Source organism: Mesoplodon bidens (assembly GCF_964165515.1).
Source record: "Mesoplodon bidens genome assembly, chromosome: 2".
NCBI classification, from domain to species: domain Eukaryota; kingdom Metazoa; phylum Chordata; class Mammalia; order Artiodactyla; family Ziphiidae; genus Mesoplodon; species Mesoplodon bidens.
In genome coordinates, this window is record NC_138177.1 from 20,705,153 (window position 1) to 20,728,826 (window position 23,674).

The following is a 23,674-nucleotide window of genomic DNA, read 5'->3' on the forward strand; positions in this document are numbered from 1 at the left end:
CTTAATGGTCAGATAAACACAAGTAACTATTGTAGAAAAAGAATACAGGATTTAGATCTTCCAAGCACTAATCGTGTATTCTTTCCAAAAGACGCTGGGGCGGGGGGAGGGGGGGTGGATTTTACTTACACATGGTTTCGAACAATAACTTGCTTTAAACCAAGAAGTAATTACTGGCAACAGTTTGCAAACAACAGCATTTCAGCAGGCAGTTCCTATTTTCAGTAAAATGTGCAAGAAACTATAAGCAAGGTTTAATATATAGGCAAACCTTGTCTTTTAATTTTAAAAACACCGCTGAAGTTTTGGGAGGAAACCATAAAGGGAAAGAAATCGGACTTGGGTAGATCAAAGAACCTGGTGCTCACATGTACCCTACGGCTATACATTATACACAGGAAAAGGAGGAGGGACCCAAGGAGGCGGTGGTGACTCCTGTGCGTGGTCTATTAATTCACATTTTGCTCTCTTCTGTTCACATCCTGCAGGGACTCCACCCAGAGCAACCGAGCGAGGGGGTGGGTGGGACTCACCCAGCCTAGCAAATAACAGTCCCAGAAACCGAAACGGATTCGAGGTGAATTGGGAAAACACGGCTCCCCAGAAAGAGGGGTGGAGAAGGGGCGCGAGGGGAGACCTTTCTTTGGGCTGAGGAGATACCTCCGGCCTCGCTGCCTCCTGGGGGCACCCCCTCCCCTCCCCTCCCCTCAATCGCCACCAGTTCCCTCCTGCCCTACACAGGGGAGGAGGAAGGCACCGTACACAGAGCGAGGCCCCTCATCCCGGGGACGTGGGCGGAGAACACACAAGTATTCCTCCGAGATTCTAAAAGAGAAACTGAGGGGCGGCAACCTGAGAGAGGCGGAGGAGAGGGGGAAAGGAAACTGACTGCAGAGAGGGGGACCCATGAGACGGTGGCAAGGAACTCAGTAGGTAGCCTGAATGGGCTGGCGCCCCAGGAAAGAAGGGCTACCTGTTGCACGGAACTGGCCCTGCTGAGGCGGAGAGCGAAAAACCCCAGAGACCGTACCTTGGTCTCCAGGGCCAGTGGGATCTCAGCTCTAGCGCCTGCGGGGCCCCACCCTGAGAAGCCTTGGCTGCAGATACAGTGATGAGAGACACCGACAGAAAGAAGCGGGAGGCGGCCGACTGGAGCCGGTCTGGCCCGCTCCCGCGGTTAGTCACTCACATCTGATACTCGTCTATCGCCTCCACCAGCTGGCCCCAAGAGTCGAAGTCGGCGCCTCTCCTAAAACTGGCGCCCCAGCGCTGCAGCAGACTTCGGGTCACCTCCGACATGGCCGGTCCCCACCCCGTCCCCTCCCGCCCCTACCCCAGCAAGGCCGGGCTCTAGGGCGCCATCCTCCCCGGGCCTGGCCCCGACATTAACAGGGCCAAGAGGAACCGCTACGGCCACCGCCACCACCCGCCAAGGAGCCGCCCAAGCCCATTTGCCGCCACAGCCAAACTTTGCGGCTCTGAAGCGGCCGCCCCGCCGAGGCTCCGCCCCCGAGGCCCCGCCTCGTGTTAGGTTGAGGCCGCCCCGCTCCACCGAGCGGCCGCCATTGTTATTGAGGCATTCTTCCTCGGGGTGGGAGGCCCGGCCATCTCTGCTCTTTGTCTCTGGAGGAGACCGCAGCTCAACAGGAAAGACTGTGTTGGAATATCTAAGAAGGGGCTGAGGAACGGAGTGTTTTAAGGGGACTGCGACAACGCGGCAGCCTCAACCCAAGAGCGGCGCGCACTGCCGCCTCGGTAGCTGTCATGGCCGCCCTGACCACGTGATCGGCTCCCGCAGGCCTGGTTTCCGTCGCTCAAGTTCGGTAATCCGGGCTCTGCGACTCCCTCCCTTTCTCGTTTGCGGACTCGGACACTGCCTTTCTTCCCTCTGGAGGGGTGCTGTACAGACATCGAGAAATCCGGTAAGTATGTCATGAGGATGGGCGTTTCCCAGTACTATCCCTACCCCTGTCGTCTCCCCGGAGTCCCAAGCAGTAGGGTCAAGGTTTTTACACAGGTTCCATAGACTCCCGGATAGTGGTCCCCAAAAGTCTCCTTCAAGTGTTTCAAGGCACTAGAAGGAGACTTTTGGGGACCACTATCCGGGAGTCTATGGAACCTGTGTAAAAAGTGCCTTGAAACAAACGAGAGAAAGAAATTCACATTAGCCCCACGAATCAATGGTATTAAAAGCTAGATTCACCGAATCGCCTTGCCCGCATCTCCACTAGCAGTTGGGGGCGGGGGGAGGGTCTTAGAGCTACATAGGAGTTTGTTTAGGCACCTTCTGCCCGCCTCTCCCGGGTAGATAGTATCGGCTTTCCACGAAAATGCCTGTTCAGGAGGGGCACGCTAAGGTGTGCGCCTGCGCAAGGTCTTAACGGCGTTAAACCGGACGGGGCCCGGGAGGAAGAGGCTGGGTGGTAAACAGGAAGTGGACGTTGGGAGCTCGGGGGCGGTAGGTTCGTCGCGGGACCTAGGGTCTCCGGAGTGGAGAACCCTTGTCGGTAATCTGACTCTTCCTGTGGCAGCGGGTTAGGTGGCAGCCTCGATCCGACTGTTGTGCTGGTGGCTTCAAAGGCACCCTTCCTTGCACCTGCAGGTGGGTGTGTCGTCCTTCTACCCCGCCCTTCGAATTCTTGAAAACTGGAGTGCGGGTCTCTGACCGGACAGATTGGGCAGGGGTAGAGAACACGGTACTTGCCGTCTTCGGTCCTGAGGTAAAGATATACAGAACTTAAGACATTTTCATCCAGGACGTGGGAGGCCGCCTTAAAAGAGTATTTCACAGTCAAGTGTACTGTATGCCATTGTCTCTGGGAGGCTTGGTTTATATGCACGGAGATGCAGTATTAGTTTACTTAGGTTATAAAGGAGATTTACGTGGATGATATTTAGAAGGTTATATATTTTTGAAGGACTTGTTAAATGTTTTGAGTTACTCAAATGAACTTGCTCAATTTTTCATTGAATACACAGTGCGTTTCCTCATCCTTAAATAGCTGGTGCTCTCCAAAGCCGGTTTTGCCATGAATATGGGAAGGGAGGTACATAAAGTAGATATTTTTTACACTGTACAGCTCACGTTTTTTTCCCCGATAAGAAAAATCCATGGACAACATTGTATATAATGCTTTCAAATTAATTAAATCTTACCGATTTTGTCTCCCACTTCCCGAAATCTAATTGCCATATTTAAGTCTTCAACTACACCTTCCTGTATTATCTTCACTATCTTCCCAAGGACTTTTAAGCAAGTGACACACTCCTTTTTTTTTTCTTTTTTAACCTGAAAGGTGTGGAAGTTAATTTTTTTAAGTTGGCATTTCACTTAGGTAGTTTTTTAAATGTTTTGGTTTTTAAGGATAGACATTGTTTTTTTTTAACTTATTGAAGTATAGTTGATTTACAGTGTGTTAATTTCTCCTGTTCAGCAAAGTGACTCAGTTATGCATATATACATTCTTTTTCATATTCTTTTTCATTATGGTTTGTCACAGGATATTGAATATAGTTCCCTGTGCTCTACAGTAGGATCCTGTTGTTTATCCATCCTGTATATACTAGTTTGCATCTGCTAATCCCAAACTCCCAGTCCTTCCCTCCCCTACCTGCCCTCCCCCTTGTCAACCACAAGTATGTTCTAAGGATAGATATTATTATTATTTTATTTATTTTATTTTTTACCAACAAAACTGAGATTATTAGGGACCAGCAGAGAAATCACAATCAGCGATATGCAAAGATGGGTGACCATAAGCAAATACAGAGAACAAGCAAGGGGAACATGCTTTTATAGGGAAAAGGGGAGAGTTGGGAGGGGCTGTAATAACCAGAGAGTCCATTGGAGGAACCTGGGCGTCCAGAGTATGGAGGCTTCTCATTGGTTGGCCTGCTACAGTCTGACTGGCTGAGCTGCCATGGATGGAGAGAAGTTTTCTTCTTCCTTCTGATAGTAACCTAGAGGTACCTTCCTGTCAGAGATGTAGGTTTACTTCTCTCCTGTTAACTGAGGTCTCCTAGCGGGACCTGAGAGCTCCCCCTACAGGCCTGTCCCAACTCCAACTCTACCTGAGGTTTCTTCAGTTACACATGCTAAATATGTTCATAATTCGGCCATTTTTTACCATTTTAAGGATAGATATTATTGATCAAGTATCATGTGGGGTTTTTTATCATGAAAATATTGATTCATATTAACTATTCTGTGGAAAGTATATTTATTATAGAACAGATGCTACAGCCAATCGGTTGGCATCAGCAATATCATGTGGGAGACACAGTTAATTTAAAACCTATTTCTGTCCAGTAATCTTAGCAGTCTAAATAAGGGTCACCATTTGAACCTCTTTCGGAATCACTTTCCTCTGCTCCTGTGCTCTTCTCATTCGCAGCTGTCCAACCAAAGTCAAGTACTCCGCTCCTTAAAAGTGTAGTTTGGGGACCAGCAGCATCAGCATCTCAGGTCCTACCCCAGACTGTTGAATTAGAACCTGCATTTTAACAAGAAGCCCCCACCTCCTGCACCGATGTGATTTTTTTTTTTTTTTTTTTTTGCGGTATGCGGCCCTCTCACTGTTGTGGCCTCTCCCGTTGCGGAGCACAGGCTCTGGACGCGCAGGCTCAGCGGCCATGGCTCACGGGCCCAGCCGCTTCGCAGCCTGTGGGATCCTCCCGGACCGGGGCACAAACCCGTGTCCCCAGCATCGGCAGGTGGACTCTCAACCACCGCGCCACCAGGGAAGCCCCCCCGACGTGATTTTTATACACATTAAAGTTTAAACGTTACTGCTCCAATATATTCAACATTGCAGTTACTGTGAGCACATTTACAAATGCTGTTTTTTTAATAGGCCTGATCTAAACATAGGCTGCTACATAAAAAGAAATGAAATTGAGCTATTTGTAATGAGGTGGATGGACCTAGAGTCTGTCATACAGAGTGAAGTAAGTCAGAAAGAGAAAGACAAATACTGTATGCTGACACATATATATGGAATTTAAGAAAAAAAATGTCATGAAGAACATAGGGGTAAGACAGGAATAAAGACACAGACCTACTAGAGAATGGACTTGAGGATATGGGGAGGGGGAAGGGTAAGCTGTGACAAAGTGAAAGAGCGGCATGGACATATATACACTACCAAACGTAAGGTAGATAGCTAGTGGGAAGCAGCCGCATAGCACAGGGAGATCAGCTCGGTGCTTTGTGACTGCCTGGAGGGGTGGGATAGGGAAGGTGGGAGGGAGACGCAAAAGGGAGGGGATATGGGAACATATGTATATGTATAACTGATTAAATTTGTTATAAAGCAAAAAATAAAAAAAAAATAAACATAGGCTGCTATAAACAGACAGTTAAAACAAGATTGATGTATGGCAGTGAAGCATTTTATTTATGTATATGTCTGTTTTATATGTTTTATATTAAAATGTATATATCCTGTAGTAATTTTCAACTTTTACTTTAAAAAATATTTTAATGTGATTTACATTGCTCATTAAATGTTTTATCTTTAATTTTTATACATTTGTTTTTTGTCAATAGGAAACACCTGGAGAGAATGACACATTGGTTTCATAGGAACCCATTAAAAGCCACAGCTCCTGTCACTTTTAACTATTATGGCGTAGTCACTGGCCCTGCTGCTTCAAAAATTTGCAGGTAAGTTTGTCAGTCTCCACAAGTATTGATTGAGCCACCCATGGATACAAGGTACTTTTTTAGGGTCATGCACAATGCAGAAGTATGTAACACACTGTCCCTAACCTTAGACTCCTTATAAACTTATAAATGACATGTGAAAAGTTAAATCATAGATTATTTAAACTGGGTCCTCAAGTTTAGGTCAGTGAATGAGTCCCAGAGAGGCTAAACAGTCACAATTAAAGAGTTAAGCTATATGTTACAACAGTACAAGAGACTCCACAAAGTCATATATGGATATTGTTCATTGGCCAGCTAGTAAATTAATTGAGTTCTGAGCAGGGAGAGGTCCCTATGACCTGAAATGGCCTTCAGAGTGTTCAGTAGGAGAGAGGACTTGAGCTGGGGTTTAAATGCATTGTATGGCTTAGATCAGGGGTTGCCAGACTGTGTCCTGCAGATTGGCCCAATGATTGTTTTCATAAATAAGTTTTTATTAGAACATAGCGCCCCCCCCACTTATTTACATATTGTCTATGGCTGCCTTTCCTCTGTACAGTAAGATTGAGTATTCCCAGGGGAGACTTTATGACCTACTAGGCTTAGAATATTTATCTTCAGGCCCTTTGCTGATCCCTGACTTTGATAGTAAGAAGGGAGAGGAGAAAGTCATTCCTGTTAGGTAAACCTTTGTTCTAGGGAGTATGAGTAGAGCAGTTTAACTGGCACAAAAGAGATAGATGCAAGAGAGATTTCGAAGGAGACATCAACTGGCCAGATGTCTCATTTGCTCTGGAAAGTTGAAAAGGATTCATTTAGTCTATGAGATACAGAACCTAGATGATCAAGACATTGGTGGTACCAGTAAAGGAAAACCAAGAGAATTGCTACTTTTTGTGAAAAGAAGTAATTGAAGCAAAAAGTTGATCTAGACTAGGGGTCAGCAAACTTTCTGTAAAGGGCTAAATAGTAAATATTTTAGGCTTTGTGGGCTACACACAGTCACTATTGGATATTCTTCTTTGTTCATTTTTGCAAAATTAAGCTGTGGGCCGTATAAAAACAAGTTACAGGTTGTAGTTTGCCAACGCCTAATCCTAGACATTGGTCCCAGCTTAACTGTTTTATCTGTAGCATTGGGCAAGTCTCTTACTAATTACTCATCTGTAAAATTACTCATCTGTAAAATTAATAACCTAAATTAGATACTTCTAAGGTACACTTTTCTCAAATTCTGTCATTTTAATATGAATATAATTTTCCGCAAGTTGGTTTGCAGGTGATGATTGAATGCCTACTTGGAAATAGCTAGCAAAGTATTCGAGTCTAGAATAGGCCTTAAGGATTCAAATTCTGGGGACTTCCCTGGCGGTCCAGTGGTTAAGACTCTGCACTTCCAATGCAGGGGGCACGGGTTCAATCCCTGGTTGGGGAACTAAGATCCCACATGTTGTGTGGCATGGCCAAAAGGAAAAAAAAAGAAAACAGATTTTTTTCCGAGTCCAAGAATTACCCCTCCCAGCTTTTAATTAAATAACTCAACAATGACAGATTCATAAGGTAGCCCATCCCATTTTTGGTCAGCTGTATATAGTTGTTACTATATACTTTCTTGGAATCAGCCTCCTTAGAGCTGGTACCAATAAACATTCCATCTAGACCATTCAGGTTTAAGTTTGTGCTCCTTTCTAAACATCAGTGCTACTTACAGTCCTTCTAAATCTTAAAATATTTGAAATGTTAGTATTACTTCACTCGACAAAAATATTTGAGTATATGCTTTATCCCAGACACTAAGTTCTGGGTATACAGTCCCTACTGTCTTGGTGCTTACAATTTAAATTTAGTCTTTAGTCATTTACACCCAATTGTCTTTAGTCATGGTCCATGTAATATGATTTCTGGATCCCTCACTAAGCAAGTTGCCTTCTGAAAGAAGATGTGTAACTGGAACAGGACAAAGTTAGAGCTGATAATGTAGATCTAGGATTAGATGTAAAGTTATACTCGTAGATGAGACCTCAGAAGAGAGAAGAGCAGAAAGCCAAAGACTGAACGTTGCTGGAGGTGGGAATACGAAGGGGACATGGAAGAAGATAGAGAAGGAACTTTTAGAGATAGGAGAATCTGGAAAATTTGGCGTTATTGGAATCAAGGGAGAAAAGAATTTCGAGAAAGAAACAATAAATGTCTGCAACATTTATTGCTGTAGAGAAGCAAAGGAGAATGGAGACGAGGGAGCAGTTTTAAAATGACTAGTGGCCACGTGTTTTTGCATGTTTGTGTGTGTGTTGTATTATAGAATGCAATTTTAAAATATGGTTTTGTACTTAAGTACATTTTGACATAATGTCAAATTTTGAAATTTTAAGGGGAAATTATGTACAAATGTTAAATTTCCATTTTTCAAAAAACTTCTATTGTGAACTGGTCAGATTAATTTACTTATTCGTAATTCTTTCCTCCCGTCTTAAAAGCTTGTGTTAGTTTGATTTTTTTAAATTAAAACTTGCTGTGTATTTTTATTATATAATTGTATTCATGATTTGCTCCTTTAGTTGGACTGAGTTTATTTTAGTACAACTTCTAAAACAATTATTACTAGAAATTTCACTTACCTCCAGTGTTAGTTCTAATTAAATTCATTCCTGTATACTTAGTAATATCTTAGAGGAGGGTGTGTGTGTGTGTGTGTGTGTGTGTGTGTGTGTGTGTTTAAGCTTTTACAGTTGAAACTTTTAAGCCACTTTTACATAGATTCATTGTAATACAGTTTACTTAACGTTGCTATCTCTTTCTGTCTCATTTAAGTGACTTGAGATCATCTAGAGCACGACTGCTTGAATTGTTCACTGATTTGAACTGTAATCCACAAATGATGAAGAATGCAGCAGATTCATATTTTTCACTTTTACAAGGTTAGTTAGTTAAATCAATTTAAGTTTTTAAAAGTCAACTATGTAGAAGTTCATATTTGATTCTTAGACTTTTCAAATTTGAATAGTTTAGTCTTCTAGGTTATATTCTTCAGTATGCTTGAGTATCAGAAATGTGAAAATGTAAAGGTAGTATGTGGTCTTTCTAACATTTTGAAAATTAAATGTGTGCGTATTTCATATTATGTTACCTTAGGAGAAGGGGATAGAGGGGCTGGGAGTTTCATTTGGGTATCTGAAAAAGTCATTCTCCGAAAAATGTTCTAAACAGACACGTGATATTTCCTGTAAAACTGAAAACGTTTTCTACCTTTTTATAGGTTTCATTAACTCATTGGATGAATCTACCCAGGAAAGCAAGTTACGATATATTCAAAATTTCAAGTGGACTGATACATTACAGGGACAGGTTCCAAGGTAAGCAGCACCAACAGTACTAAATTCAAGCCATTTTTGTAATTGTTTAGCTAGTGATTAACTCATAGCCTCTGTGTGGAAGAAGTAAAATGTAAGTCTGATCAGCATTTTGCCTTATCAGGAAATTAATGTAAAACTTTTGACCTAAACTCCTAATGCAGTCTATTAAGTACAAACAGAATTTGTTTCTTCTGGACCAAATCATTTTTGAGATAATCAATATAAATGTTAACTAGATTGAGCAGCCTTGACTTTTAATAACACACAAAGAATGGTTTGGGAATTTGAAACCCAAACCTAGATTTTGGTCTTTGCTTCCGTCCAAGCAGAGCAGAACTTTGCTTTCTCCACTACTCTCCTTTTCTGATGGATAGTTCAGATGTCTCTGGTCAATCTCCTTCTTTCTCTCTTTCTCCCCAGTTCCACCCCAGCTCCATACTCTTTTGACTGACAGTACTGTATTTGTTTTCTTCCTAATTTCACTGTTTCTGCTCTTTTTAAAAGCTTCCCCTCAGAACTTTCTCATCGTTCACTTGAAACTAGTTAGATCTAATTATAACAGGAAACTGATCATAATGGTGCTAAATTTTTAACTACTGTTTTTATTTTTTAAACACCATTGGGTTGTTTAAATAGTCATATATCTTGATCTCAGTTTGCTTTAGAATTAACCATTTTATAAAATCAGAAGGGAAGGAAATGGGGATTGCCAAACAATCAGGGCAGGCATTACAGTGGAAGGAGTGTGGACTTTGGATTCATACACACGTAGATCAGCCTCAGAGCTTCTCCTGTGTGAACATCTGCTTCCTCAACTGTATGTTGGGGTTACAGGTATAGGGCTTTTGTGAGGAACAAAATAGGAAATTTTGTATTAAGGGGCTGCTGTAATGCCAGGCATTAATAGACATTCAATAAATGTTAGTTTCCTTCCTTCCTTCCTTCCTTGGGAATATTGTATATAATAGAATTCATAAATTGGGTAGGAAGTTGTGGACTGTGGGTCCTTTGCAAATTTTAATATTCTGTGATACCAAGGTTTTCCAAGTAAGTCCTCATTTTCTGTTTTTCTTTATGTTACCCCTTCGTACTTCATCTAAAATTAAGGAATATTTTCCTTAAAAACTTTTTTTAAAGAATCAAACCTCTACCATTGTTACATTACAAAACTTTGGCAGATTCTAAAGTGTTTTGTATACATAAATTTGGCACTTTTCCCCACCATGCTAAGTTTTCATTCCTTGTGACAGCATTTCTCAGCATAGTTTTATGAGACAGTGAAGAATTACGTGATAAAGGCCTTAAGTTATAATGTTGAGTATTCAGTACATCTGAGATTTTTAAGTTATTTAATCCTTGATTGCTACTTACTCAATGAAAAGTGTGCTGTGAGTATATCTTCTGAAAAATATTTTTTCAACTGTATACACTCTTAACTACTACCTAGATGTGGTACAATAGAAATGGAGTGTTTGGGAGCAAGGCAGATTGAAATAAACGAAGGGTAAACAGGAGAGGGTTATTCATGAGACTCCATAAAAATTAGCAAAACTATCTTATTATTTAAAGATAAAGTTATAAATTAGATATACCTCTTAGATCACCATTACCAGAATTACTAGATGTAATTAGTAGATGTAATTCATTGGAAAGTTCCCAGTGCTGAAAAGAATAAGCTGTTAAACTATGCATTAAAATTTTTTGGTATGGTAAACTGTTTTAAGAAGTTTGTTCATAACTGTCATATTTTTGTATGTTATAATGTATATTAAACAGGATAGTATATAAGGTATTTTTGAAATACATGTTTTGTAACAAATCTTTTTTTTTTTTTAATCTAAAAAGTTTCCATGTCTCTATTCCTGCTAAGTTGGAGGCAGCAATTAAATAAAAAATACAAAGCAGAATCGTGATTCTAGTTTCTTCCCTTTGGGTAATTTTTCTGTATCTTTATTAGTATATGTGTAATAAGGGTATTACTTCAGGTTTTTTACTTCATCATTTGAGATAAGTGAGATAATGTGTATAAAGAATTTTCAGGGTCTCATCAGAACAACAGTGAATAAAAATATCTTATTTGCTTTGTGAGCTTTTTGCCATCTTTGTGTCATGTTTAGTTATAGAATCTGAAGGAAACAAATAAGATATAAAGTACACTTATTTTTGAGACCTTTCTCTTTGTAGTATACTAATTGGCTTGCAATTCAGAATCTTCTACAGTTTCACATCAGCTTGGCTTTTTGCTCTCCTCCTCCTCGATTTCCCTCTATGAACTGGCAACTTCAATCAAGCTAGTTGGGTTACTGCCACCAGAAAAATCTTTATCCTTTCTTGTGCGTTAACAGCATCATTCCCTCATCTGGGATGTCCTGCTTCCCTTCTAGCCATCTTTCAAGGCACAATTCAAACTCTGTTTATATCATTAAGCCTTCTTTAATCATTCTAGCCTGAAATGATCTCTCCTCTGAAATCCATTTTCTTAAAATGTGGTGTAAGAATCACCTGCTCCAGAATCAACTGGATACTTGTTAAAAATGCAGATTCCGGGCACTTCCCAGACTTTCTTTGTGGGATAAGTTCCAATAATCTGTATTTTTAAAACTATTCTCATGGGAATACTCTCATGGGAATGGGAACTACTATTCTCATGTTTACTATTATGAAGTACATCGTGGACCGTTATGTTTAGTCATTCAGTGTTAATTGTGTGTGTGTGTGCTTGTGTCTTACCTCCCAACCTATATTAAACACAAGGACTCTTCATTTTTTCAGTTAGCATTTAGCTCTTTATGATTTTGTGTAAGATGTATAGCAGGCTTCGTATAGAGATGTCTCAGTCATTGACAGTACTTAATGATCATGTTTATAATTCTAGTGCCCAGCAGGATGCTGTTTTTGAATTAATTTCCATGGGATTTAATGTAGCTTTATGGTATACCAAATATGCTTCAAGACTGGCTGGAAAAGAAAAGTAAGTTAAAAGGGGAGGGTTATGTGCATATGTATTATTTTTCAAACATGGAGCTTCATTATTAAAAAGTCTAGGCTACTGATAAAAAGTATCACTTCTAATAAATGTAAGGTTGCCTCATAAAGTTAATATTTTAAGTATCAGAATTATGGAGCCCACGGTTAAAAGGGAAAAAATTTTTAATAATCTTGTCATGGGGGTGGTCTTTCTGAATAAAACCCCAAACCAAGAAAAGCGTTGACTATTTGACCACATAAAGTACCATAAACAAAGTTAGAAAACAAATGACAGATAGGTCAAATAAATTGCAGTGCATATGACAAATTGTTTTTATAATGCTTTTACAAATCAACAGGGAAAAGATCAACAAATCGAAAATAAACAAAGGACATAAACAGGCAATTCACAGAAAAATACAAAGCCTTATAAGTATGTGAAAGATGTTTTGAAAGAGTAAGGAACTGTGAAATAAAATGAGATACAGTTTTTTGGGGGTTTTTTGGGTTTTTTTGAAATACATTTTTTATAATAGTACAACTGGATATTAGCAATATGAAACTGGCAACTACCAACTGTGATGCACCTGAACATGGGAATAATATGCAGCCATTTAAGAATGGAGTTGAATTGTATGTGCTGATGTAAAATTGTCTCTGAAGTAATTTAGGTGATTAAAGCAAGAGCAGAGTGGTGAATATTGTGTATGTATGTGTTTTTTAAGTATGTGCATGCATTAAATGTATATTGATTTTTATGCTTGTTTATGCACAGAAGATTATCTGGAAGGAAAAACAAGAAGCCTTTGTCCAGACCCCTAAACAGGAGCTCTCTTTTTCACTTGTAGTATCTTCTCTTTGGATATTTTTCATGTGCATTTGTTAGTTTTTTAAGTGTCAAAAGGAAGAAAACGTAGTGAAAAACACAAATGACTAACTTCTGTGGTTTTATAAGAATGTATTAGTTGTTGGTTTTAATACCAGAAACAGGATTCATCCTGTAACTAATGTAACCACTATCTTTCAGCATAACAGAGGATGAAGCAAAAGAAGTCCATCGAAGCTTAAAAATTGCAGCTGGGATTTTTAAACATTTAAAGGTAAAATAATAATAATAAAATATATTCTTAACGCTTTAATTCTTGAATAATTTTTATTTCATTCTTTGCGGGGTGGGGTGAAGGAATTATTTCATCATGTAGAAAGAACTATATGTGTTCTGTTTCCCTTATGTTAAGTACCTTGTTGATGAGTGCAGCCAATTACAGAATATTAAGTGTTTCCACTTCAGAAAATCATCAGTGGATTTTACAATTAGACGATGCAAGTGGTACTTCACTGCTTATTTTTCGGTCTCTTCTGAAAAGATGAGAGAAAACAAAGCACAAAAATTGATAGTTCTGAGCATTTCTCCTTGCTGTATGCAGCAGTTGCCAGGAGCAATCATGATTCTGCAAAACCAAATTTTCTGAGTATATTCTCTGTATTTCAGTGAAAATGCCAGCGGGGCAATCAGTACACACTAGTTACATTAAATTGCCTGGAGACGTGATGAGAATTAGGGGAAAGACTAACATATTTTCCAACCAGAATTACCCCCACCCCATTCTAATTAAACTACTATTTACTGAAGGCTCCTGGAGGCCAGTGTTGCATTTTCTCATGATAAGATAGTTTTACAGTGATGAAAAAGCTGTGATCCTGAGTGAGCTACAGAACTGTAGTCTTCCTTATATCTACTATTATTAATGTGAATGAACAGTTCCGGCTGTCATGCAAAAGGGAAATTTGGTTTCCGTTTCAGTTAAACATTTTCTAAGTTAATATGACTTGCATATCTAAGCAATTTATTATGACCCAAATTTTGCTCTTGAATTTCTTATTTTTACAAAAATTTATAAAAAGCTTTAAATGTTTTAGTGTACAGGAACTTTTATTCTCTGTAAGCTTAACATTGCTCTGTTTTACACAATCTTTGTTTGTACCCTGTATTTCTGATAAATCCCCAAATTGAATATCTCATAACTTCAGTTTTCTTTCTAACAGCTGAGTTAAAATAAAATTTGGCTTCTTTGTTTTGTTTTTTTGTTTGTTTTTCTTTCTCAGGAAAGTCATATCCCAAAACTAATTACACCCGCAGAAAAGGGGAGGGATTTAGAGGCACGACTCATAGAAGCTTACATTATTCAATGTCAAGCCGAAGCTCAAGAAGGTATCTTAAATATTGTAAGATTTTTTTTAAGAAAGTCTATATTGGCGTTTAGTTCTTTTTTAAAAAATCAGAATTAGCTGGAATTGAGTTTCAGGATTTGAGAAATTTATAGTGAGGAATTTAAAAAATTGATTTTTACCTTTAGCATTTGCCTTCATTTTTCATTAGCTGGAAAAGGCCTTACAGTTTAATAATTTTTTTAAGAGGATTTTGATTTCACGCCATTTCTGGTAGCATAAAATTAAGTCTATAACTCATCTTTCTCCCCACTCTACCGTGCTCATTTCTTTTCTGCTTCCACTGTTTGGCTTACCTTGAAATCTTTGCCTTTCAGTGGCAGGAAATAAATGAAGACTTATGTGAAAACAATAAAGAAACTTTGTTGGCTTTTGTTTTTCTTTATTTCAAACTCCAGTGCCCTGGAAGTATTTGTTTCCTCTTACATCATGCGATTTTGTAGTAGGGGTTTTCTGTGATTAGTAATTGGCTAGTGATTTATTTAAGGAAGTGGTATCAGAACCAACAAGCTCAGTGTTTTCTGCTTGTTTATGTTTGCATTTTCTGTAGCTTTTTACGTTAAAACTTTTAACAAACTGTATTAAAATCCCAAATAGTTATCAGACTGTCTTTTGCTATTATAATTGAACTTACGGTAAATGCAAGTGAACTTAATCATACATTCACTTCATTGTGCTTTGGTTATAGTAACAATTGCTCGAGCAATTGAACTGAAACATGCTCCTGTACTAATTGCTGCCCTGGCATATGAAACAGCCAATTTCTATCAAAGAGCTGGTAAGTTCTATTTTTAGTCTTTAGATTTTCACATTAAGCTCTTGGCTTAGTAGGGAACAAGCAAAGCAAAAGGACTCTCAGGTTGTTTCATCTTTTGCAAAGGTGTAGTAATAGCTGCATTATTTTATTAATCTTGTTTAAAAGAAAATAAAAGAATTAGAGCTGTTCACGGTTAATATGCTCCGTAACTTCTAGTGAAAAGGACGATGCTATCCTTTTTAACCAGTTACATCTAATAATTAAACAGCTGTTTTTCTTTTGAAATGTTTTTGGTCTTTATAACAACCTTGTAGTTACTATCCTTATTTAGACAAGAAACTGAAATCCAGAGAATTAACATAAAACTAAACTGTAATTTAACTGCTAGCAGGTGGGAGGCTGGGACTAGCACTCAGGTCTTCTCCTTAACTATTATTCTTTTCAGTCACTTATTTAGGAAACATGTATATGTTTCTATTTATGACATGGTTACTCTTTTAGTTGCTGGGTGTACAGATTCACAGTCTAGGGAAGGAGACAAACATGTAACCACATTATTATAGCATGAAATAAGGTGTGGTTACAGGGGTGAAATAAAAACCTAAAGGATCTGGGCATGCTAGAGAAGGCTTTCTAGAGGAGGGTGGTGGTTTAGCCTTATTTTGAAATAGAAGTAGAAATTCTAGGTTTGCTGGGATGCTTTAGCATATGGGAAGAGTAGAACATTCTGTAGTATGTACAGAGATTAGAAAGAACTTAGCACATTCTGGGACTGTGAGACATGTTTTAGCTGAAACAGGGTGAGAGCTAGGAGCAAAGGTTACAAAAGTATGCATATGTGAGGCTATGAATTGGTCTGTAAGCCTGTCTAAGAAGTTTGGCCTTCATTCGGTAGGTATTTGGGACCCCTTAAAACGTATAGTAAAGTTAATCTGACTTGACTGGACTTGAATTTAAGAAAGGTCCCTATCATTGCAAGATGAGAAATGGGCTTACTAGTGAAGGAGTAGTAGGCTGACTCTACTTAGACTATAATCATTTCTTCCTAAGTACTATGGAAGAAATGATGAAGGTTTTGACAAAGATAGCAGAGTAGGAAATGGAGAGGAAGAAATACATCCAAAAGGTGTTCGGCAGGATATATGAGCATGTGTGTTTTATACAAGATGCAGGGATGGGGTGGTGGATGAGGGTTAGGAGAGTATCCTTGCTTCTGACTTGGGTGACTAGACTACTCTTGGCATTGCTGTATTATGAAAAAGGTTGGAAAGAGATACTGTAATAGTATTTATATTTACTTTGAAGTTCTTAGTCATTGCTATTTTTATCATTATCTCAAACTTGAATTGCATTAACCATGAAATCAAAATAAATTAATTAATTAAATAAATCACTTTAAATAAAGCAAGATTTTTAAAGTGTAAATGTTTGAGTTTTAGACTTGAATGGCATGCTGCTTTTAGCATCTGAACACATAAGCTATAAGTCTCCTAGTGAATCAGGGTGAAATTATATTTTGCTTTTTAAAATGTAACTTTAGATCATGCTTTATCCAGTTTGGAGCCTTCACACTCTGCTAAATGGAGAAAATATCTTCACTTGAAAATGTGTTTCTACACAGCTTATGTAAGTATTTTTAGCCCAGAAACAATGTAAACTACTCTCTCTCCAGCCCCTCGAGCACCAGTTCTGTCATCTCGCCTGACTCCTCGTTAGCATTTTACAGATAAGGGACAGCTCTCAGGAAATGTTCCCTGATGGTCAGTGCAGCCATTGTGGAGTAAAGCGAGTGGAAGGAGATGATGTGGAGCTGGGTTATAGCAATGGAATTACTGTTTGATTCAAACCCGCTTTTAAGCTGGAACCTTCTGCAAACTTCATGAGAGTTCTCTCGTTTCATCCTGTTCACTGAGAAAGATATTTACTAATGCTCATCTTAAGACTTACCCATACAGTGCATCACCTGGGTTGGTGAAGAATCATAAATAAGATTTCTTATACCTTATAATCTGTTTTCAGACACACTGCATAAGACCATGTGCAATCCCTGCATTGATGGTAGACATTTAAAGAATAAGCATGTTCTACTCCAGCCTGGTAACATTTTTCTTAAGACCTGTTTAGTCCTTAACCTCAAATCCTCCCTCCGTCTCCCTCTGCATTAGCACACTAATTTCCCTCCTTTATCCCCTCTGCCCTAATTTTAAAAACAGGTTTCAGCAAATAGTTTTTGCTCTCAGTCCATGGTTAGAAGGCTAGTTTGGCTCAAGGCTTGACATAATTCCACTTTATATACCAACAGAGATGGGGGGAAGCTTATTCAAGTAAAGAGATGTAAGGGACTGCATTGATACTTCAGACAATGGACAAAGGCATTTCTTTGTCTGATGCATATAGAAAACGATGATAGTGGAAAGCATCATTTGAGGAGAGAATGAATAAAAATTTGTTTCTTTTATCAGGCTTATTGTTATCATGGTCAGACTTTGTTGGCTAGTGATAAATGTGGTGAAGCAATCAGGTCTCTTCAAGAGGCAGAAAAATGTAAGTATTCCTGCCAGAATATTAACTCTTCTTTTAAAAACTAATGTTTAATCATAAAGGGAATGGGCAGTTAAAAGAGATTTTGGCAGAGTTCATGAAAGGGAATGAGAATCAGTGAAGTAATTGGAGAAAAAAAAAGTGCTTCGAAAACCTAGAACTTGTAGAAAATACCTACCTACCCCTTATACTGTTGTTGGTAGTGCTCTTATACTAGTTAAAGAGCATCTCTGATTAATAGCCTTTTTAGTATAAATAATCAATAATTATAATCAAATGACTGTATATCCCTTTCACATGCAGTTTATGCAAAGGCAGAAGCATTATGCAAAGAATATGGAGAAACCAAAGGCCCTGGACCAACAGTCAAACCTTCAGGACACTTGTTCTTTAGGAAGCTTGGAAATCTTGTGAAGAACACCCTTGAAAAATGTCAGAGAGAAAATGGATTTATGTGAGTACAGCTCAGTATGATTTTAGTAATCGGTATAGTATGTGCAGTTGGCCCTCTGTATTCTGTGGGTTCCACATCTGCAATTCAACCAACCGCAGATGGAAAGTATATGGGGGGGGGCAGGGAGGGGGGATTCTAGAAAGTCCTTAAAAGCAAAACTTCAATTTGCTGCAGGCCAGCAACTATTTACATAGCATTTACATTCTGTTAGGTATTATATGTAACCTAGAGATGATTTAAAGTTTACAGGAGGATGTGCGTAGGTTATATGCAAATACTACTTCATTTTATGTAAGGGACTTAAGCATCTGTGGATTTTGGTATCTGCCGGGGTCCCAGAACCAATCCTCCGAAGATACCGAGGGATGAACGTATTTATAATGTTTAAATAATAGTATTGTTTTAATAATATCACAGTTTGTTAGTCTCTATTCCCATACATTTTATATCAAGTTGCATTGAAGTTGAGCATTAATTTTCTATTTAAATTGGTGATAGAATTCACTTGTGTTAGACCTAACTTTTATTCTGCTTTTGATGATAACATATAAAAACAGGTTTAAAAATTCAAACATGAATTAACATATAGTTCACTTCTACTGTCCTAACTCTCTCTTACCTTTGTTTCCTGCCATTCCTTCTCTGTGTGTTATATATACATACCTTCTCTTGGCATACTCATCTCATTCTGTTTTCAGCCATGTATAAAGCAGGGAAGTTGATTTTCTGTCAGTTCTCTCTAGGCCTGTCAAGCAGTTTTCCATTACTAAATCAGTGTTGTTCAAACTGTAGATCAGTACCTATGGAGGTTGTAGAATTAATTTTGTCCCTGCTTTTTGTCTCTCGCATTCTTCCCTTTATATTCTGCATCTGGTCATGCTGAGCTCTTTCACATCCTTGAACGTGCCAAGTTTAACTTTTATCACTTCCTTTGGAAAGCATCCCTGACCCCCCAAATCTGCCCCTCTTTTAACTGCCCCTCTTTTGTGTTCTCACGGCACTCTACATCCCTCGTAGCTTCAGTTACATTGCACAGTTGTTGACAGGGTTTCTTGACTTTGTCACCTACTCATCTGTAAACTGCGTGAGACAGGAAATTGTTCTCTATGTAATTCATCATTAAATTGTCATTTCCTTGCACAGGGTCTTGGACGTAAATAGACACTCAAATAGTTAACAGATAACTGAATGAATTGCTGTTTCCATTGCTTTTTGCAGTTACTTTCAAAAAGTTCCAACAGAAGCCCCACAACTGGAACTCAAAGCAGTTTATGGTCTCGTGGAACCTGTACCTTTTGAATTTCCTCCTACAAGCGTGCACTGGACACCAGAAACCTTGGCTGCTTTTGATCTCACCCAGAGACCCAAGGATGACAGTGTACGAGACTGGGTTTTTTCCATTCATTCACGAAACTTTAAAAAGAGAACTCAGACTTCACGGTTTGATATTGTCCTCTGTTTAAATAGATGCATATATTTGTCTAAATGTTAAATTAGCTAATTACAGTGCTTGGTGTAAAATCTGAACTCTTTCAGATGTAAACCTCTAGGTGCTAATTGTCTTCTGATTTTTTACATAGTTGACTGGTGTTGTTTTCATCACATTATCTTGCCTTTTTACAATTCGTCAGAGCCTCCTTTAAGAAGAGTGTGGGAGGACAGGTCTAAAAAGGATGGCTCATCCATGTTTATATTGCTATAGCAATGCTGTTTTTGATTTAGCATAGTGCATGGTATTTGAAGATTTGACCTAATTTCAACATGCTGTGACATCATCCAGGGGTAAAATTAGACTGGTTTTATTCATTTATATCTAAGTACATCTTAGTGTACTAAACCAAGTGGTAGATTAAGTGGAAATTTCGAGGTTTGGCTACCAAAAGAGAGGGGGCCTGTGAAAAAAGGGATGGGAATTATTTTGTAGCCATAGCTCCTTCCTTGAAATTTTGTTTTTTAATATAATTTCCTACCCATACTAAAACCCCATTATTCCTTAAAATAACATTTTTTTCATCCTGTTCAGCCTCTTAAATAATGTCCTAAGAGGTAGCCTGTTACTGTCACAATCTTCAAACTTGAGGGTTCCATGTGCACAGGTTGATGGCTCAGTTTCTCCCTCCTCAGAAAGAGTAAGAGTACCATTAGCTTGATTTTTGCCTACCCATCCAGGTTTTCATCTGCACTGAAATGTTGCTTTCCTGTTATGTCTTTAATTGAATTGGTTTGTATGTAGCTTCTGGCACAGCTTTGTTAGTCTCCGTGCTGTGCCTTTTAGTATATCATCTTTATATTAGTCTGAAGTGGAATAGATCTAGTGTTTGTTTTCCAGATCTTAGTTTATGTACTTACACTGTATTTTTCTTTCTCCATAGGCTAAACCCAAACCAGAAGAAGTGGTGAAACCTGTGAAAGAACCAGATATCAAGCCTCAAAAGGACACTGGGTGCTACATCTCCTAAAATACATTGATACAGTGTGCACTTTGAATTTTCTTCCAGCTAAGATAAACCATGGAACTTCATCTTTCTTGAAATGATTTCTCTGAAGCCTATAGATTAATTCAGTACATTCAGAGGGAATCTGCCTTCAGTTTATTTGTTCTTGATTTTTAACACAGTGGAAATGTTTCATGCTTTGTTTCCAAACTCCTTTTTAATCAGGACAACCTGTGAAAATTTTTTATTGTGCTTCTAAAGGGCATATTTGGGGGTTGAGTTTTTCTTCCTGAACTCTGGGTAGTAGTAAGTTTCAGGTTAATACACTATAGGGCAGAATCATGTGGTTTCAGGTGTGTTTTTCTATCTTCACAAAACAAAGTTTATTTTCCTTCCTCTTATTTGATACCAGAAGAATGACAGGAGTCAGTTTTTAACAGACAAGGTTTTTTACCCCTCTCCGTTATGTCAGTTGTAGCACAGACTTGTTATCTTCTGTGTCAGTTACCTTTCGTGGTTGAGGAAAAAAAAAATCACTTTTAGTTAAAGATCAAAAAATCTTCATACCAAATCCCTTATACATGTTAGAATCTATAATTTACTTACAGATCAGTGTTGATAGGTACCACCATTTAAGAGCTTACTCTTATGCTGATAGCCCTGTACTTCATTTCAGTCTCAGTAAGCAAACCTACAATATTTTTTAAAGTACTTTTTTCTAATGGATTTTTTACTTAGGGGACAGAACTTGGTAACAGCTCTTAGTATTTGTGTGAGAAGACAGAGTGAAAATGTTTTTGCAGAAGTCAAATAATGCATGATGAAAAGAAAGAACTTTAAGCCTAAATAAGATCGGTTGTCCTGAATTACACTGGTAAATCTCTACTACTTTGTTACAGAAGTTAGAGTAAAATGCCTTTGTTGCCTGATTTCAGTGTACATGGTTTTTATATAGTTTTCTAATACACTTATCCTGTCAGAATTATATTGCTTTAGGCCAAAGGCCATAGCAGAAACTTAGAGAGCAAACAGGTACAGTATATCTTAAAAATACCTTGTAATATTTGAAATAGTTTAGTATATACACAAACCTGGGAAATAGTGGATACATAATACTTTAACAAAAAAAATCACACGTAGGTTTATCTTCTTTTGATTATTCTCCTGGGGCATCACCTAATTTTTCTCTTATAAATGACACATTGGTTCAAATAATAGAAGTAGTAATAGTAGGGTATGTTGAGAGCTTACTCTGTGCCAGGCACTGTGCTGAGCACTTACATAGATAAACCTTTGAATCCACACAGCAATTCTGTGAGAAATAAGTAAAATCTGCGTAAAGTATTGAGATAGGAATAAACATTTTATTATGAAAAATAGATTATGCCTATCTGAATATTGTGTTCAAATAAATGATTACTTAAATCATAGTTTATACTCATGGGAAAAAAAGCTACATAGAATGAGTGAGGTGTTTTTTTTTTGATATATGGAAATGCTAATTACTCCTTGCTGTATAACATTTAATATTTGAAGCTGCAGTTTTCAGAATAAGTGGAGTAATAACTGAACAGACATTTATTTTGTTGTTTATTGAAAAAACACTTCAATCTCCCTGTATTTTTGTGCTCTATGCCATTTACTGACAAAACTTTAAACCGTACTTGACGTAAGCTTATTACTCTTGGCCTGTAAGATCTATTTTAGAAACTAGTGCTTATTAGTTACTGAATTTTCACATTTGAAAATTTAGTAACTAGGCTAAATTTATTGACACAATATGTGTCCATTTCACATATTGACATTTTTATGGGTCATACTTCCATATATGGAATGAAAACATGTAATATGCTCGGTGCTTCTGTAAAGTGCAGTAAATACTGGTATTACGTTTAATCAATAATTGGCAACTTTAAGATAAGCAGATAGTAAATATTCTGTTGACTCAACAAAGGTGACACTTTGACTAACTATCCCATTATATATAATATTCTTTGGAATCGTGTTCGAAATTTGGGGAAGTTAATAAATGTAAAGAAGTTGCATGAATGTCATAGATGTAACTATTTGTGTTAACTATTGCATACTTAGTTTAAACCAGATAACGACAGCTAACATATCCTGCTAAAAGTGTTGTTAATATACTGAATTATCTTTTTATTTATGAAAATAAAAGTGATTCTACTTCCAATTACATTGGAATTTTTATTTGTTTTTCAATAAATATTTTTATGTTTATTAAGCCAGTAACAAGGTTAATACAATGTAAAATCATATTTCTTCACAGTTGTATTTTAAAATGACAGATGCATTTGCATCAGTTGTTTTATGTTACATGAATTCATTAAATACTCAACGCTCCTTGACCTATTTGGTTTCTACTTATGCTTATTGGTACTTACCACCTTTTAATTTTGAAGTAGGGTTTCAATCAGCCTGCATATATTTTTATTCACAGTATTATTCAGCATGCTGCAGTCTTGTATACGGTAGTGAGCTAAGCTAGAGACCTTATCATTATTGCTGTACAGTACTCTGCAGAAAACTTTGTACTTTGGAAACTTTGAGGTAGCATTTTCAGTACTATATAAATGTACTCAAGATCATATTCAGAAATATTTCCTTATCTTGTAGAGTAATCATGCTTTAGAAAATGAGGCATTTTTTGTCTCGATATGTGCATAAAAATAAACTTGTGTCATTTGGTTTACTATACTTTTGTATCTAAAGACTTTAATCTGATATTTGAGTAATTTGCTTCGAATATACATTCTTGTTTTAAAAAATGTTTTTGTAGTAAACTAAAGGGATTAAAATAGTTAATCTGGAGGGGGCGCCTACTCTGAATTATGGAACAGAAAGCGGTGTTGGATTATACTTACCCAAAAGGCCAGAGCTATCACTTATGCGATTCAGCGTATCTGATGACTGTGATGTGCTTGAGGTGGGTGTAAGCTCATAGCTCCCTCTAAGAGTGCTCCTCAGAGAAAATGTCCGATCACCCAGCGGCTTGATATTGTCGAGAGCTTCTCTGGTCATTTGCCTCAAGCTATTGATCTCAGCCTTCTGGGACTGACTGGGCAGGGCCTAAGGTGGCTGGAGCTCCCAGGCTGGTCACCTCCAGAATGTCAAACAATGAATTTCCTAGATCATCTGCTATGATATAGGAAAAGTTGAGAAACACCCCAATAGGACAGGCATGTCAGTAATGTCACTCTTAGCCCTGGTGGCTGGGTGCATGTATATGGTCTAATACTGAAAATAAAGGTAGAAGAGTCCTGCCAGGTGATG

At 38.1% G+C, this 23,674-nt stretch overlaps 2 protein-coding genes across 7 annotated transcripts in view; one reads left to right on the forward strand and one right to left on the reverse strand.

The window, feature by feature from the left end:
* AIDA (axin interactor, dorsalization associated) overlaps nucleotides 1-1,478 on the reverse strand; it is a 44,148-nt gene extending 42,670 nt beyond the window's left edge. The window contains exon 1 of one of the 2 annotated variants that reach the window (XM_081225445.1): nucleotides 1,190-1,478. In XM_081225445.1, the coding sequence (XP_081081571.1) occupies nucleotides 1,190-1,299 (110 nt within the window). In that variant the 5' untranslated portion in view covers nucleotides 1,300-1,478. The remainder of the gene's footprint in view (nucleotides 1-1,189) is intronic. The other variant, XM_081225444.1, reaches the window with a different exon arrangement.
* Nucleotides 1,479-1,626: 148 nt separating this feature from the next.
* Nucleotides 1,627-22,574, forward strand: BROX (BRO1 domain and CAAX motif containing). 5 transcript variants are annotated; one of them, XM_081225439.1, is made up of 13 exons: nucleotides 1,627-1,930; nucleotides 5,564-5,665; nucleotides 8,459-8,565; nucleotides 8,904-9,000; nucleotides 11,876-11,971; nucleotides 12,995-13,067; nucleotides 14,074-14,179; nucleotides 14,885-14,974; nucleotides 16,494-16,579; nucleotides 17,416-17,497; nucleotides 17,798-17,948; nucleotides 19,167-19,326; nucleotides 20,321-22,574. In XM_081225439.1, exons 2-13 carry the CDS (start codon nucleotides 5,565-5,567, stop codon nucleotides 20,405-20,407), a joined length of 1,236 nt encoding a protein of 411 aa, XP_081081565.1. In that variant the 5' UTR covers nucleotides 1,627-1,930; nucleotide 5,564; the 3' UTR covers nucleotides 20,408-22,574. The 5 variants fall into 5 exon arrangements, with proteins under 5 accessions (XP_081081565.1, XP_081081569.1, XP_081081568.1 ...); XM_081225443.1 differs by having other exon boundaries at nucleotides 1,627-1,922; nucleotides 5,549-5,665; XM_081225442.1 differs by having other exon boundaries at nucleotides 1,627-1,921; nucleotides 5,558-5,665.
* The last annotated feature ends 1,100 nt before the right edge of the window (nucleotides 22,575-23,674 follow it).

Coding starts and splice junctions, on each gene's coding strand:
- BROX (XM_081225439.1), top strand. CDS start 5,565: ATGACACATTGGTTTCATAGGAACCCATTAAAAGCCACAGCTCCTGTC. Junction 14,180..14,884: donor TCAAGCCGAAGCTCAAGAAG/GTATCTTAAATA, acceptor CTTTGGTTATAG/TAACAATTGCTCGAGCAATT. Junction 16,580..17,415: donor TGTGTTTCTACACAGCTTAT/GTAAGTATTTTT, acceptor TTCTTTTATCAG/GCTTATTGTTATCATGGTCA.